This window comes from Plectropomus leopardus, chromosome 20, assembly GCF_026936395.1.
Source record: "Plectropomus leopardus strain MGB_pleo_1.0 chromosome 20, ASM2693639v1, whole genome shotgun sequence".
Classification (NCBI taxonomy): Eukaryota; Metazoa; Chordata; class Actinopteri; order Perciformes; family Serranidae; genus Plectropomus; species Plectropomus leopardus.
Genome location: NC_142195.1, coordinates 7,440,551 through 7,457,679, shown reverse-complemented (window position 1 = coordinate 7,457,679; position 17,129 = coordinate 7,440,551). Strand labels below are relative to the sequence as shown.

The 17,129-nt window shown below is 38.7% G+C and overlaps 1 protein-coding gene across 1 annotated transcript in view; it reads left to right on the top strand.

Moving 5' to 3' along the window:
• The first annotated feature begins 4,211 nt into the window (after nucleotides 1-4,211).
• Nucleotides 4,212-17,129, top strand: part of dab2ipb (DAB2 interacting protein b) — a 220,884-nt gene continuing 207,966 nt past the window's right edge. Inside the window, exon 1 of the mRNA XM_088070741.1 lies at nucleotides 4,212-4,349. Coding sequence (XP_087926867.1) covers nucleotides 4,310-4,349 — 40 coding nt within the window. The 5' untranslated portion in view covers nucleotides 4,212-4,309. The remainder of the gene's footprint in view (nucleotides 4,350-17,129) is intronic.

The window sequence follows — 17,129 nt, the reverse complement described above, 5'->3', positions numbered from 1 at the left end:
TTTAAAAAAGACAATCACCCACCAAGAAGTAATTTAAAAACGGTTCTGGAGCAGCTTTTCTCCTTTATGAAATAATATTCAGTCTTATACAGTGAACTAGCATGAAGGTAAATTCCACAAACTGTACAATGTCTTTCTCATAAGTTGGCATTATTATTATTGCCAAATACTACCAACATCAAAGGACGCGTAATTAGTTTTCACTTCTCTAAATAATCACTTTCAGTTTTGAATCTCTCTTACTGACTATTAATTATTTTCGACTGAATCTCTCTGTACTTCTGTAAAGACGACTTCTGTGCAGCACATTCAGTCAAATCCTAATTGGTAGAGGCAGCTAAAGTAATACCATACATTTCTTTATTAATATTATCTAACACAGAAACATATGGCTGCCTCTTTTTCCTCCCTGTGTGTCATTAAATTCTCCATGGGATGCAGAGTTAGGAACAGGATAATTAAGAATAAGCTGTAAGAAACAGACGCTGATGATAGCATGCTCCCACTGAGAAATCCAATAAACTGGGGATAATAACACACACACACACACACAAATACAGTTATCTGATCAAGGATGGGGAGCTAACAGTTATCATTAATTTGTGTGTATACTTTGGCATTGCAGCTGTTGGAAAATAACACTAATCAAAGAGAAACAGTCTGCAAATGCAACGTTTTTGACATTACATCCATTCAGCACATAAAAACAAGGCTTTCTCTTCAGTTTACATTGTGTAGCTTTTAAAAAATTGTCCTGCACTTTTGTCCAATATTCCTCCAACCCAGGTTTGGGTCAAGTTAGGAACTCAAACACTTACACAGACACACAAATTTATTCACTGCACTTCAGAAGACTCTTAAACAATTTATGTCAAACCTGCAAAGACATGCTGCTGCTTTCATCATTTTGTGTGTTTAACAATATATTCGGCAATCAATTCTATATCAATTTCTGTTTCTGTAAGTGATCCATTTTTTTCTCTTGCAGACATTCAGTGATCCCCCTCCAGATGAACAAGCACAACATAACATGGTGTGCAACCCCTGACAGAAAGCTGATCAACAAAGTGAAAGGAAATCAAGGTACGGAAGTCAGTGTTTTTAAAGCTGCATGTTAATGACAAAAGTAGACAAAATAACTGACAATAGTATTCAAAGTATTTGTAACTTTTTATATATAGGGCTGTCCAGTGATTGATTTTTTAAATTGCGATTAATCACAGGATTACAATAGTTGGATTAAATTGTGTAACAGTTTAGGATTGATTAGGAGTTGCATAACAGACAAATTACTGCAAGGTACTAGCATAAAGTGGACAAGTCTGCAAAGCGGAGACTCATGGGAACTCACAGAACCCATTTTCATTCAGATATCTTGAGGTCAGAGGTCAAGCTACCCCTGTGAAATGGCTGTGCTATTTTTCTATCTCCAAAACTGAGCTTGATTTTGGAGTGTTATTCAGCCTCCTCTCTCCTTTTATGGGTCAGACTTAATAAGTACTCTCCCATCTTAGTTTTTGGACATGAAATACTTAGATTTTTGCTTAATATGTTTGCATGGGTATTCCTGTTTTCTTACTTATTTATTTTTGCATAATCAGCATATTTGAAATAATACCTAAAACCCATATCATCTGCATGAGATAGAGATTCCTGGTGGTTAGTGTTTAAAACATCCACCATTCATGGCTTTTGTTCCTCCGTTTTAAACCTCTGCCACTAAAAGTAGCTGGAGCATGGTGAATACATTGTGCAGTAGGTAGAGGGAATATTTTAGCAGCAGACAGTTTACTGATGGGCTGGGAGGAGCCACTTGAGAGAGAAAACTGCTCTTTCCTAGGGAGGTGCAACATGATTACACAGCATCCCAGATCTGCTTCCAAGGGCAGATGATCTACTTTTTTTAATATCAATGCATATTTTAGAATAAAATTACATCTTTTCTGCATTCTCAAGAGTGAAAAAGTGAAATGCGCATTAAATAATATGCCCTCACACACCAAGATGGAATTTCTAAAGAGGCTGAGAGTGGACTTGTATATTTACCAAAGCAATGATCCACTTGTCACAATGTAGCCATTTTAACGTCCTTCTTTAGTGTTTTTTTGCTGTGTTGATTGGCAAAATTTTGCTCTCATTTTACATTCAATGGTAAAAAAGCTAATGAAAAAATGAAAAGCCTATATGAAAGATGAACTTCATGCCTAATGAGCAGAGTAACATTGAGAAACAGTGACATAAACTTTGAGGGCAAACAGCAGAGAAGAAGGAGGATAATAGCTATGACCTTTTCAAGATTGGCAGCTCTAAAAACGGACATTGGACTTTGAAGTGATGCCAAGTGGTACAGCCAACTGACCAATTACTCACTACATCAATTTTTTAGCACTGCAGTCCAGTCGCCAGAATAAAATGTTTGTGTTTCTACAAACCACCAATATGTTATATTTACACATTTCATACATCATATCAAAATTTCAAAAGTGACCAGGTATTTCTTTCTAACCAGATAAAGGGACATTTCCAGCTGTGTTTGCAGCAGCCAAACTGGGGAATTTTGGGAAGAGATTGGGACATTTCCAGTCATGTTTTTAGCAACAAAACCTGGTATTTTTTCAGTGAGACATCCAGACATTTCCAGCCATGTTTGTAGAGACCAAACCAAGTATTTTTCAATTAGACATCTAGACATTTCCAGCCATGTTTGTGATGATAAAACAGATATTTTCAGAGGAGACGTCAGGATGTTTTTAGCTGCATTTTTGGCAACTAAACCTTGTATTTTTTCCCCATGATATTGAGACATTTCCAGACATGTTTTCAGTGACAAAACCTGATATTTTTTATGACAAGATCTGGAAGCATTCCAGTAATGTGTGTGGTGACCAAACCAGGTATTTTAAGCCAAACATTCTGTTTTTTATGTTTTCGTAACATTAACTCTGACATTTCCAGCCTTGTGCATGGCAGCAAAACAGTGTAATTCATTAAAAAAGACTTTTGGATATTTTTATTTTGTGGCAACAAAACCAAGAATGTTGCAGCGAGAAATCGGGATATTTCAAGATGTGTTTTGGCTATCAAACCAGGTCATTTCAGCCAAAACACTTTCCCTAACCCTTACCAAGTGGTATTTGTGTCTAAATCAAACCACGTTAAGCACAGCATTGTCACAAAAAAAAACTGAAACGTAAAAAGCACAAAGTTTCAGCATATGAAACATACAAATTTAACACATCCTTGGTATGTAGAAACATACAATGCTGACATTTTTTCTGGTGATCTGGTTTATAATTAGCCCAAAAAGTGTCACATTAGTTGTTTTTGATGGTGAGTAGGACCCTCTGAAATCCATGGAAAAAGTCATTGTCCTTTTAAAGGGTGTCCAGGCGTGCACAATGACATGCATGTAGGCAGGCATGCATAATTACACCGTGTTGGAAACAGTACATTCCTCACATTATAAACCACTGATTAAATTTGCATAACAGACCTGGTGCCACCTAATGGCTCGGGTTTTAATCAACTGAAGAAAGAACGACGTGTCATCCATCTCACAAGCAGTGAAGGGCAACATTATGAACTATCTCCAACTACAAGCAAGATGGACTCTGCTTCATTTTCACTGACAGTAACATGTTGGCGTGCACTTAATTTTTTTGCACATTTCGTGAGCTTTGAGAGTTTTAATAGTGTGTGGATTTCTTTTCTGTGTTATGTAGCCATGGTGGCTTTTTGAAACTGGCAGCAAATTCTCTAAAGATAACATCTCTGACACACAGCCAAACTGATGTTGTGGTACATGTAAGCTTTGAATTGGCTAAGCGCTCTGCGTTGCAAGGTTACATGGAAGGGAGGGAAGAGTAAAGGCTCAAGTGCCTGAGTGAGTAAGCCTATACTACAAGGTGATTGCTTTCTTCCTCTCCTCAGCACCTCCTCTTCTCCAACCCTCCCTCCTCACGCTCCTCCCATCTGCCTGCCTCTGTGCACCTCATAAATCACCATCTGCAGTACATGTGTTTCGTTTAAGGCGCGCACACTCGCAGAAAATGTGAACGGGAACGAGAGAAATTGGGAGTGAGATTGGAGACACTTTGGTGAGGTAATGAAGGAGCCCATTCCTTCTCCCCATACCTTCCTCCTGGCTCTGTTGCTCACCCGCTCGCTCGCTCCCTCCCCGAGCTGCTACGCGGACTCCGTCATCAAAACACACAGTGAGGCGTGCTGGCTTGCTCACACTCTGTAAGCTTGTGGACACACACACACACACACGTTCACACACAGTCTCACACTGGAGCCAGCATTCAAGATGCAGCAGCAAGAGAGCATGGCTTCTGATTCCTTGTCAGGTAAAGGCAAAATGAGACCATCCATCTATCCATCTCCTCCTTTCACTGTTAATTGACACATTCTTATTTCTCTCTCTCTTGTTTCCCTGGCTTCTCTCTCTCCCATTCTCCCTCTCTGGATCCATTTGTGCATGTTCCTTTTTGTGTATTTCTCTCCCTCATATGTATTCCCATTAGTACATGTGTTGTGCTATAAGAGGTGATAACCGTGATGATTGTGATTGTGGAAAACCAGGAGGTGTACCTTTTTCCATATGGCAGTGCTGGAAGGAGTACATTAAGGTGGAGTAGCTCCTGCTACTACGGCTGCCTCCCATCCAAAGCACAGCTGTGAAAGTACATATGGACTGGAGAATATTGCATCCCTCTGACCTAGATACAATGACAAAGCTTGTGCTACTTTGGCGTGGATCCTTGTTTTCCTCTAAAAAACAGTTTGTGCTGTTCGTTATAGTCGATATTTCCAACATAAAGTGTTGTTCCAAGTGTCCTTCTGTGGAGAAACAGTGCAATTTACATGCTGAGTGCTACGGGAACTCATTATATATGGCATTTTAAGAGTGAATGATCAAAGCAAGTGGCTTGGTTAGTTGAGAAGTGGAAGTGTGTGTTTGCATGTGCTGTAGTTGGCCTGTGGAGGTTGATAGTTGTCCTTGGTGATGAGGACGATCCTGCTGGGTATTGGGCTGGGAACTAGTGCATGCATCTTTCATTAGTTATGTAATTAATTTGATAAGAGTGGGTGAAATGTTAACCTGGAGGTTAAAAAAATAATAATTTTAAATCATTGTTGGTCACTGATTAACTTCTCTACCAGTGATAATTCTGGCATTTCAAATCAGGATTATAATAAGAACTTTTTTTTCCCTCTGTTGCACAACCGCCAAACTCATTAAGGCTGCTCAGTGTGAGCTGCAGAACTACGAAAATCTGACAAGAGCAAATAATGAGAGTTTTATTTTGACTCTATTTCAAGTCCGTACATAATATGTTGAATATATATTTTCTACTTTACCTTACATGATAACCAGTAGAGGCAGTGGAATGCAACTCCCATGTTCTGTGAAATAAAATTGCTCTTTTTGTCAGTGGAGTCTGGTGGCTTTGAGATAAAGGCTTCAATTCCCTTTTGGAAAGAGATGTCTGACAGCAAGGGAAAGTAGTGAAAATATTCAGACTCCAGCTTACTTAAAATGATATTGATTTTTTTTTTTTTTCATGGTGGCTCAAACCTAAATAATTGAGGCCGCGTTTGCTCAGCGCTGTTTCATTTGACACACGTGTCACAGGGTTTTCTACCCAGAAGTTATTGTGATTTGTCTACATCTGTATGTAATCATGCATAATTCTGAATCTTCATTGGAAGGTTATAGAAAGCTGCCTCATCCTAAGTTGCAGTGTAGTGTACACTCAAACTGATATTGTGGGTTTTTTTTAGGAGGCTAAAAACTATCCAATTGAGGCAGTGGTAGACCAGCAACTTCGGTGTTCTGCGAGGTAAAATTATTTTGCAAATGGAGTCTTATGGCTCTGAGATAACGGGGCTTCAGTACCCCGTTGGAAATAACTGTCTGACAGCACGGTATAGTGGTGAAAATATCTTAAGTATGGTGCACACTAAAACTGATTTTTTTTCATTTTATTTTTTTTAATGTGGCTAAAAATGATTCATTTTATGCATGTGACGCCTGGGATCTTCTACCTGGAAATTATGATTTGGAATAGTTCTGACACACAGCTTGAGTGATGTTTAAGGCTTCTCATTCGCAGTCTTTTTTTATCAGCAACATCATTCAACAAGTAAACAACTACCTGAGGTGACTATGCATTTATTCACCCATTCATGGTTTGTTTGTTTTTTTTGTCGTTTTGTTTTGTTTTGGAAGGGGGTAGAGCGGATCTAAGCCCAAAATGCTTTGGGCAGAAAATCTGTCCATTACAATATAAATGGAAAGATACAGTATTCATTCTTGCATGACTTCAGATTGTGAGATGAAGCTCTGTCATGCATAAAAACCACACAGCCACCATATTTGCACATACCACAGTGACACCAATGAAAGGGTGAATTTTCAGTGCGTCTGGATACCCGTATTAAACAGTAAGCCAGAAAAAGACGTCACAATGCAAAGTATCTAAAATTAAGTTTTTAGATTTTTTGCTGCATCTGGTCACATTTTGCAGTGTGTAAGACAGCATACTTTTCTTGCTATTCTGACCCACAATCCTCTGTGCAGGAGAAGATACATCACATCGAGTGGCAGACAGATGACAGCTCCGATGAAAGATAACAGTACATTCAAGTGTAATGCATGTCAGGATTTACAGTGTAGGCAGTTATAAGTTAAAAGTCACATGCAGTGCAAAGTAACAACAGCAGAGCTCTGTGGGTTGACCTCAGACTCTGGGGAGCTCGGCAAATGGCGTTTTGTTGTATCTCCAAAGTAACGTTAAGTGAAAACATTACCATCTGCTGTGTTCCAAATCACATCTTTTTTCCCCTTTTGAATTACGGACTGCAAAGGAATATATGGGCAAGAGGGTCAAAGTTCAAGGCACAATAACATGACGAAGCTGTATGTCCTAACTAATTGTATACTACATACAACAGGAGGTTCTTTGTAAAGGCAGCTGCAGTATGTACTGAAAGTAGGATGAAAAAGTACGTGATTTGGAACGTAGTGAGTATCTGTCTGTGACATTTTCTCTGCAAGCTTAACTTGAAACAATTTGGCAATTCAGTCCTCTATTTATGATGGCCCTCACTATAAGCATTTTTTTTACTCATCTAAATATGGGAGCATATATGCTCCTTTATTATTGCTATTTTATCCTGTCTGCAAAGTTGGCAACAGTGAAAATATTTGTTGCAAGACCATTTTATTGTGAGTCCTTTGCTGGTCAGACCGCAAGGGCACTGCAACATTATTCACCAAAATGAAAAAATTAGATCTTCATTTTTGGTTTTGATGAATTGGAGTAAAAGGAGGCAGTGTTAAACAACAGCAAAACTATATCAAAACATCCATTTACAAACTCAAGAGCAACTCGTGTGGTATAATCTAAGTCTCATTTATCCAGCCGTATGCTCAGTACTTACCATATCAAGCACTTCTGCATAAAAAGTATCACACATTGATTTGGAGCATGTGTGATCTTATATTGCCTAGGCTGGCTTCTCACATTCAGAGGTGTTAAAGGTCTAGTGTGTAGGATTTAGTGGCATCTAGTGGTAAGGTTGCAGACTGCAACCAGCTGAAACTTGTCCTTTGTGCCAAGCATGCAGAACTTACGTTACAAATGGTCCTATGTAGAGCGAGTGTTTGGTGTGCTCCACATAAAGGACTTGCTTGGTATGTAAATATTGGCGACTAAATCTAAGGTATGAAAACTCAACTCAAAACTCAAACCATTCTTATTTTTTTGGTAAAAAGAACCCCAAAAAATACATAGATATGGATATTATGTACCATTTTTTTGCCAATAGATACCCCTAAATCCTCCAGTTGACCCATCAAAAGTAGGTTTTTACTGCTGCCTGGTCAGGGATTTCAGCCTTGGACAATCTAGCCACAAGCCACCTACCACTACGGTATGATACACCAGCGGGCAGTATTAATTGAGAATGCAAAACCTGTTGCAGCAGTATGATACACTACTGGATGGTGCCACTTGGAAACGTTGCCAGTAATGACATAAAAATAAGCTGGAAAGTCTCTGTAGGGCAGGCAGGAGGGGTGGTGGATGGGTTCAACAAAACCATTACTTTGACTTGGAAGCCAGCATTTCGCTTCCCAATGACATGCTTTTGTTGTAAGGAAAAAAAGTAAAAATTAGGTATTTTATCAAAGTAAGTTTATTTAAAGACTGTATACATCTAACGAGCAGAAACTGTACATTCTCTGTGAAATTGGAAGTGTAATTTGAAAAGACACAATGCATTTGCTGTCCCAAAATGTCAACAACAGACGTAGGAGGTTTCCTACTACGTCATATGTAGACGTGAACAGCAATGACCAAGCAGCGATATTTGATGACTTGGTATTAGAATGTGTTTGATTGGATAAATGAGACTTGGATAATACTGCATAAATTGTGTGAGTGTTTGTAAGCAGATGTTTTTAAGATATTGTTAAATGTGGACTCCTTTTATTCCAGTTCATTAAAAATTTTCTTCATTTTGGATTCTTCTTTCACTGTGGAGGTTACGGAGAAAAACAAAAGTTTTCTGCACAAATTCAGTGTAACATGAGCTGAGCAACTGATCTACAAATTGTTTTGTGGGTAAAGTATTCCTTGAAGATTGAAATAGCAGTTCGTGATTACCTTCTGTGTGTTCTAAAAACAGAAGCCTTGTTCCTGAGTTCCACAGTTGGAGTTTGTTTGAATGACTTTGCAAAAATACCAAGTTTTAAAATGCAATTCCAAGTCGCACAGTAGCATGTAGAGGAAGACAAAACATCATGTTGTTGTGGCTTCCTGGCTGTTCATGATTTACTGACACTTCAAACATCACTCCTGTTGTTGTGACACCTTGCCTGTCACCCGTCGCCAATTTCATCCGTGTTCCCGCAGGTGAAATCATGATCAGTATCTCCTTCAGTTTAGGTTGTTTCACATCACCTCTGCTGCACTTCATCTGTGCACGGAGCGACAGCACAACAACACAGCAGCACAGCTCCGGTACAGATGCACTTTTTGCTTGGTGGGCTTCTTGGACAGATGGGCGTTGCAATCTCAGCATGAACAAGAAAGCCATAATTTTACCCTTAAGTGTATTGTGTTGGCCTACAGCAGCGACAATAGCAGGTGGCGAGCAGGATTACGTAACGAGTGTGAGTGTGAGAGAGAAATGTGAAGGTTCACGGGGAGTTAAAGAGAGGAAAAGTGTAAACCACCAATAAAATGTCTTAATGTATCAGAGAGGTAACCAACATGCACTCTCAGACCCTTTTAGTTATGCATTTCTTCTGCATGCTACTCTGGGTTCCTTTCTGATGACAATACATTATTTTCTGATTGCCTTGGCACAGTTTCTACAGCAGTTTGAATGTGCAAGATTCTTAATCAAAAGAGCCAAACTGCACTGAAAAGTACTGGCAGCAAAACATTTCCTGAAATATGCTGTATTTTCCGAAAAGTATGAGCAGCACACAAAAGACGCGCACGGCTCCGGCAAAAACTTGTGTATAATAAAATAAGCATAGTCTTGTTCAGTCTGAATAAGCACACAAGGAGAACATGTTTGCTTCAGCAACAAAAAACACATTAAGAAATCAAATTATATTGGGTCTAGAGCTGAATTTTGTGTGTGATAGACTCTTTTTTTATCATTATTCATTCCCACACATCATGCCTGCATTTCACCAGCACCCAAACAGATTAGAGTGTGCTGGTGCACTGGGAGGATTTCTAAAATTTCCAGGCTTTAATATAACTATCATAAACACGATAAATTCAAAGATATACCATGAAATTCGGACTCAGGGATCAGTTGTGCTTAACTTATGCTCAGTCACACTGTAAAATCTGACAAGTTGATTGTACTTTAAATTTTGTTTAGTGAAGTTGTCAGAGCAAGGTTATTTCTCTTGTCACTTAAATTGCAACAATTTCACATAATTAAGTAAATACAGCTTTATTTCAAATAAACTTAATACCTACATGTAAAGTAAACATAAAGGAAGGTTTATTGTTACATTAACTTTACTTTTTCAAGGCAATCGGTTTCCAAGATTATTTCAAATAAAATCAACTTGTCAGATTTTACAGTGCATATTTTTAATAACTCTACTATCACAATTTTCTATGCAATAACTTCCAGGTAGAAAACCCCTGTGACATGTACATAAAATGAAATGGCGCTGCGCAAAGACTGTCTCAACCAGTTCGGTTCAAGCGGCCTAAAAAAACCCCAACTTATTTCATTTTAAGTGTGAGCTAGATTCAGAATACTTTCACCACGTTATCTTGCTTTAGGACATCCTTTTTCAGCTGGGAACATGAATTGTGACACAAGCCAAATTCAAGGATAAGCATTTAATGAGAAAATATTTTCAAGTTTTTTAAAATTACACATTAAGCACAGTTGGTGTATAAAAGGTCTAATGTGTAGCATACAGTGGAATCTAGAGCTGACGTTGCAAAACTGAAACTTCTCCTGTGTGTGTGAGAAAACAGTTGCCACCGCAAAACACGGATGACCCTATCTGGAGCCAACAATGGAACAATTATTCTTATTTTCAGGTGATTTTAAACTTATTTAAAGATAGTTATGGGTATTATGCCTATATATCCCCTTATATCCCACACACTGGACCTTTAACACCACAGCACTGCAGTAGTTTCAGTTGTCTGCTGGTTTTCCCTTCAGAAAAGAATCCAAAGACATCTCATTTAATACACCACTTATTTAGTTTTACAAATATTAGCCCTTCTGAATTTAATTTCTAAACTTTTGTTGCTGTAGAAACATTAATGTTAAATGTCTGAAATTGTAGAGAAAACCATTTTTTGCCTCTCAAATGTCACCATGCAATCACAGGGCAGTATATTTTTGTGTTACTTTCAAAAAATGAAATATTGAGGTCAGCACAGTAACAGAAAAACAAGTTTAAGACCTGTCGCCTGATTATCATTTGAACCAGTAAATTGAATTGGCACACATGAAAAATGAGAACGACCTAGAAACCAACAGATAAATGGAAAGTTGAAACCTTAAAGGGTGCAACATTGTCCTTTAAAAGAACTGAAGCTTCCAGAGAGGCGCAGTGAAGCACCCAGGTTAAACACAAAGGGTTGAATAAAAGATCTCGGACAGCAATACTGTAGCAGCAGCAGCAGCAGCTATCTTGGGAATACAGAATATAAATCCTCTGCAAACCTCACGACCCTTGAACACAACTTGTGTTCCTTCCCAGTAAAACTTGTAGCTTGTGTGTCTTTCCAAAAGGCTTTAGCCCACCAAAAGCCTGCATTTCACACTGTTTTACAAGGAAAGTACACAACACGTACCAGTTCAGTACTAGATTATACTGGAGCTACACAGGTGCCAGCAATCGAGCCTGTTTGCTTGAAAAGAGAGGCGTCTGCATGGCACCTGAGCCACAATTTCGAAAAGGGTGAAAATGGATTATAATTATAAACACATTGGAGCAGTTTCGGAGAGAATAGATTGCCCATCTAAAAGCCATTTCCTTCTGTGCCAAAAGTTTCCCCTTTTAGATAATCACAAAGTCAACTTCTGCACTATTGATGCGAGAGTCCACAAATTTTAAAATACATTCTGTTACAGCCACAGTTTAAAGTGTAAAATTTGAATTTCTCTCCAAATTATTGTTTGGTTTGCCAGTTTCCTTTCAAGACTGCATTTGATCTCCAGAGGCATTGTCCTGTTAAATCTCAAAGGAGGGAAGAAATCAAAGCCGCATTGTTATTTTGGTACAGTGTGTTTCTTAAGTTTGTGATGTCACTGTGCCTCCTTTATCTCTGTTATGTAGAACAATTGTTCGTGCTTCAGAGGGGACAAAGAATTTCTTCAAACCACACAGAGAAAAAGAAGTTATTTTATGAAGGTGTGTTTTCTTTTTCAAACCAATGGACTCGCTATTGATACTGATATTACTTAAGGCAATTACATAATCAGTATTATAAAAGTTACCAAAAGCTTTTGTTTGTCACTGCTGACGTTCATAATAATAGCACACAGTCAATTCCTGTTTTAGTGAACAACCTTCACTGGTTTAACTGGCATTATTTCACACAACCAGATGATGATCGTACAGAGCTTGAATACATCTGGAATTTAAACCTTGTAGTATTCAAGAGCATTAAAATATAAGCTGTTCATTTTCATTTTCCATTTTATCATTGCAGGTTCTATCATTTCATGTCTCGCATTTTTTGTATATGTACATTTTAGGGCATTTTTCTCAAGAATCTTTGGGGACAGTGAAGCACAACGCTCTCACTCTTTTTATGCATGGCTGTCTTGTTGAACCCCCCCCCCCCAAAAAAACATTTTGTTTACCAATTACTCCCCCCACAGTACTTTGAATAAGTTTAGAAAGTTTTTGTTTTTCTTAGATGACTTTGGGGAATGCAGAATCCAGACAATTCATGATGAAATGAAGTCTTAGGAGTCCACCTTTAACAACTGCAAAACCACATCAAAACATCCATTTACAAACTCTTGCACAACTTGTGCAGTATAATCCAATTCTCATTTATCCAGTCGTATATTCAGTTCACTTACACTAACTTATCTGTGCTGTCCTCAAAGCCAGATGCCACTAACAAAAACTGTAATTTTACCTCCCTGAACACAGGAGCTGTTGGTCTGCCACTGCCTCGATCTGTAGTTTGTATGTGTTATTGCGTTGTTTGGGATTTTAAAGGGTTAGTTCGATTTAACCTAGGTTACACAATAACACAAACAAACTACACTTGTGGAAAGTACTTAGCATACGTATGGATAAATGAGACTTAGTATATACTGCATGAGTTGTGTGAGGATTTGTTAATAAATGTTTTGATGTAGTTTCACTATTGTTAAACATGGACCCCTATGATTCCAGTTCATCAAAAAATTTCTCAGTCGGGGAATTGTTGGCTGAGTGGATTAAGCAGGCGCCCTATGAATGAAGACCATGTCCTTGCCACAGCAGCCTTGGGTTTGACATCCGCTCAAGGCCCTTTGCTGCATGTCGTCTCCTCTCTCTGTACAAATTCAACATAACATGGGGTGAGATGGATACAATGGATGTTTTTGGGGTGAACTATTCCTTTTAAAAAAAAGATTTATATATATATATAAACTTATATATAACATATTCTTATTTGTCATGTCCTGTTAGATAACACTTTAGATTACTAACAGTATTATGGGGTCATCATTCATGAGAGTAGTCACTCTGTATCTACGCTACTCCCAATGTGCACTGTGATTGGCCAGTGCTCGTTACATCAACAAAGGCGGTTAGGGTCACGGGACTTGAGATTAAGAGAAAAATAGCCACACTGGCTATTAACACCCCAGGTACAAATAGCATTGTAGGCTATTGGACACCTCTGTGCTAAAAGCATCGGCCTTAATGGAATCAGAGAGAAGTACTTAATGCAGCTGAATAAAGTGTAGGCTATTTATTGTTCATTTTACACAGCACTACTAACGCAATGGCTACATCACCATCAGCTTAGCTCAAAACTGTTGAATGAAGAGTGACTTTCATCCTCCTGTTCATTTATTCTTAAAGTATAGTGGCTAGGTCATAATGTCCTGCATGAGAACATCTCTCTTCTGATGGAGAGGTCAGACAACGAAAGTTCAACCAGCAGCTACTGACAGAGACCAAAGTCTGGGTCAGTTTGTGTGTAACCAAAACATCCTCCATTGCATTCAAGTGTAGCACCGCCTACGCAACTCCCACTCAGCAGCTAAGAGATATGACTCAAAATCTACTATGAAGTTGAGGCTTGACAGCAAAGGTGTTTTGAGTTCACAGCCACAGAGCTACAAAATGGATATTAAAATATTCTCTTATTGGCCTCTGAATCCATGGTACTGTGTTGGTATTCAAGTACTGTCTCAATAGTTTTATAGTTTTTTGTTTGTGTGCTTTGTTTCTTTTTTTACATAGTTTTTGGAGATTCTTTTTCAAGTGCATGTAATCAGCCCTGCTTATCACAGAAACGCAGGGACACAATGTTGCAGACTTTCTTCACATTTAGTTTTCACAGTCCAGCTGAACTTAACAAACTAATTGTTGGTGGTGGTGTGTTTGTGTGTGTGTGTATGTGCGTGTGTGTGTGAGAGAGAGAGAGAGAGAGAGAGAAAGAGACAGAGACTATGAGTCAGTTTGCTAACAATCAACCTGACAGCAAAAAGGTGTGCTAGCTGATCCAGCAAGCATGTCATGTCACTGTATAGTACCACAGCAATTGCATTTTGTTTTATGATTTTTTACAGTTTATTGTTTTTCTTCCCCTCTACAATTCAGTGGCCCAAGAAAGTCCAATCACCAGAGGAAAATGTTGGCATTTTGCATGGCTGCAAACCATGCATATGTTAAACTTATACTTTTTATGAGTGTCATATCAGCGTTTCTACAGTGATCATTATCAGGAGGTGGAGTGGATTGTGTTTCAGCTAGGTGAGACTACTACAGATCACTGACCAACAAACAACGCAACAGGTTGTTTTCTTAGCCATCAAACAAGGGTGTTTTTTAGTGATCTTTGTTTTGTTATCACCAGGCATAGTACCTTGAAAATTGTTGTTTTTTGCTGGGACATCATAGTTTTTCTTGTTGAGACAGGGACAAGAAAAGCAGTTGTTTTTTGCAAGAGACCAAGCTGCAGACCACAGTTTGAAACAAATGTACAACAAAACCTGTTGATTTTTTTTAGCCAGCAAACATTTTTTAGCGACCCTTCACTGTTTTTTGACCACAGACAGCGCCACAAAAAGCGATTGTTTATTACCCAGAAATTTTTGCGTTTCCTACCGAGATAGTGCCACAAAAAAAGGTGTTTCCTACTGTGACATTGTCATATTACCTCCTGGGATAGTGTCACAAAAAACACGTATTTTAAGCCAAAACATGATCTTGAGCATGATCCAAACCAAAATGGTTTTCATCCCTAAACCTCATAATACACTGTTGAAAGGCAAAGAAACGGAAAGTTTTAACATATCCGTTACATAATAACAACATACAAACTGGTTTGCAGAACTGTACAATGCCAACATTTATTGGCCTATGATTCAAGGACAAAATTGTTCATTCAGTCATCATTTAACATCATCATTTAACTCTACAATATTTTGCAGTCTTGTGGGAACAGTCTGTTATAGCCTTGCTCAAATCTAACCTCAGTCAGTCATATAATCAGTCTCAAACTGAATACGTGGTTCGTCTTTATGGTTATGTCAAGTCAGGTGTGATAATTCTAATTGAAATTAGTCAAATTAGTTTGTGCTAGATTAACAATCTCACCATCTTGATCTGTGTGTGAGACCTTGTATTGATTCTTTTCACTGAACCTTCAGTATACTGGAGTGTCACAACATTTGCCCCTACAAGAATATTTTATGCCGTGCTGTTTAGATGCAGATGAAGGTCTGTGCATATCCTTCTGTTGTCATTGTGTCATGTTTGCTCTGAAGCTCTTCAAGTTGTCAGTTGCCTGTGTTTCTATCTGCACCAGTGTCTCCAAGACAACCTTCTGTGTGCTTGGCAAGTGTAGTGACAGCGATTTATGAGAGCTTGAGCACATTCATATGTAGAATGCTGATTTTTGATGATTTCCACACCTGACTGAGGGCTGTGACTGTAGATTACATTTTAATTGATGACCAGAAGCTACAAAACTGCTCAAGCTTCATATTAATGCCGTGGGCGTCAAAAGCAGCGGCAGCTACAGAGAAGGTTTCTTCTTTTTCCAGCTCACTCCATTGTGCCATTGACTTTTTGACACAGCTGCTCTGGCCTCTTGCCAGGAGTATCTTCATGCTCGGAGAGTGCTTTTAATACTCCCGTCTCTTTGAGCCTGTTACTTGACAGCCACGGTTCAGTGAGACCCTTGAGTGTAAATGAGTGGTTGTCAGTGACATCCTCTGGAGCTAAAAATGCTGCTGAATCTCATCTTAACCCATGTAAAAATAAGATTAACAAACTCTTGTGCATTTGCATCCTCTCTGTCTTTGTGTTACCTTGAGATGTGATTGGTTGCGCAGCAGGGCAAGCTTGTGGCATTTATTTGCTTGCACGGTAAGCTGAGAGGAAGTTCAATCACCGTCTCCGCATGTGGACTTACCTTGTGGCCTTTGTAGCATTGCTTTGTAGGAGCAGAAAACAAGATGAAGTTTCACATTAGCGGAGCAGCCAATCCTGGGGCTCTAAATCTGTCAGCACTGCATCAGAGCATCCTGATATAGCCAGCGGCACGTAGACAGGCTGGATTTATAACTTTCTATTTAAATGGATGCATCTCTTCCTAAGTGCTTATTCAGTGGGTGATGATGAGTGCATGTCATCTCCAATCATGGATATAAAACCAAAAATGACAGTTGTACGCTGTATTGAAAGTAATTTGCCCCATCAACTGGAATACCACTTGGGAAAAAAATGACACTGAGTGGAACGAATGCATTAGAATGATGCTTTAGGATTTCAATTTCAATACGAATACCAACCCAATCTCATTCCCAACTTGTCAAATACCGACACTTGGTCATTGGCCCGTTGGCATCAGACACTAATGCACAGAAGCACCTTTTATGAGCAGTATGAAATGCCCGGGGCTGCTGCCTTTGTTGACGCTCCAGGCAACTACTGTAGTTTAAAGATCAAGCCAGTCCATGTAGGTTAGGTGGATGGGTCATAGAAACTCAGGACTTTTACCTGAGCCTGCTGCTCATGCCCTGTGTAACACCAAAAGTCAATCCAGTGATCAAAATAATAATATAGTGTGCTATTATGTGTAGCATATTATGCTTGTGACATACGTAAATTAACGTTATGTTAGGTTAGTAATAAACATGCTTATTTTAAGCCAAAACATTTAGATTTTTTCTAAATCTGACCACATACCATAGTTGCCCAAACCAAGGATGTTATCCTAGAATCAAAGTTCTTTTTTTAACCTCCTTTCTTTGTAGTTTATCTTGAAAAAGACTCGCAGAAACTGTACATTTCCTGCGAAAATGGAAGTTTGTTTTGAAAAGAGATGCTGCATGCAACTGGCGTAAATTGACACACTGTTCCTGAACATCAAAAA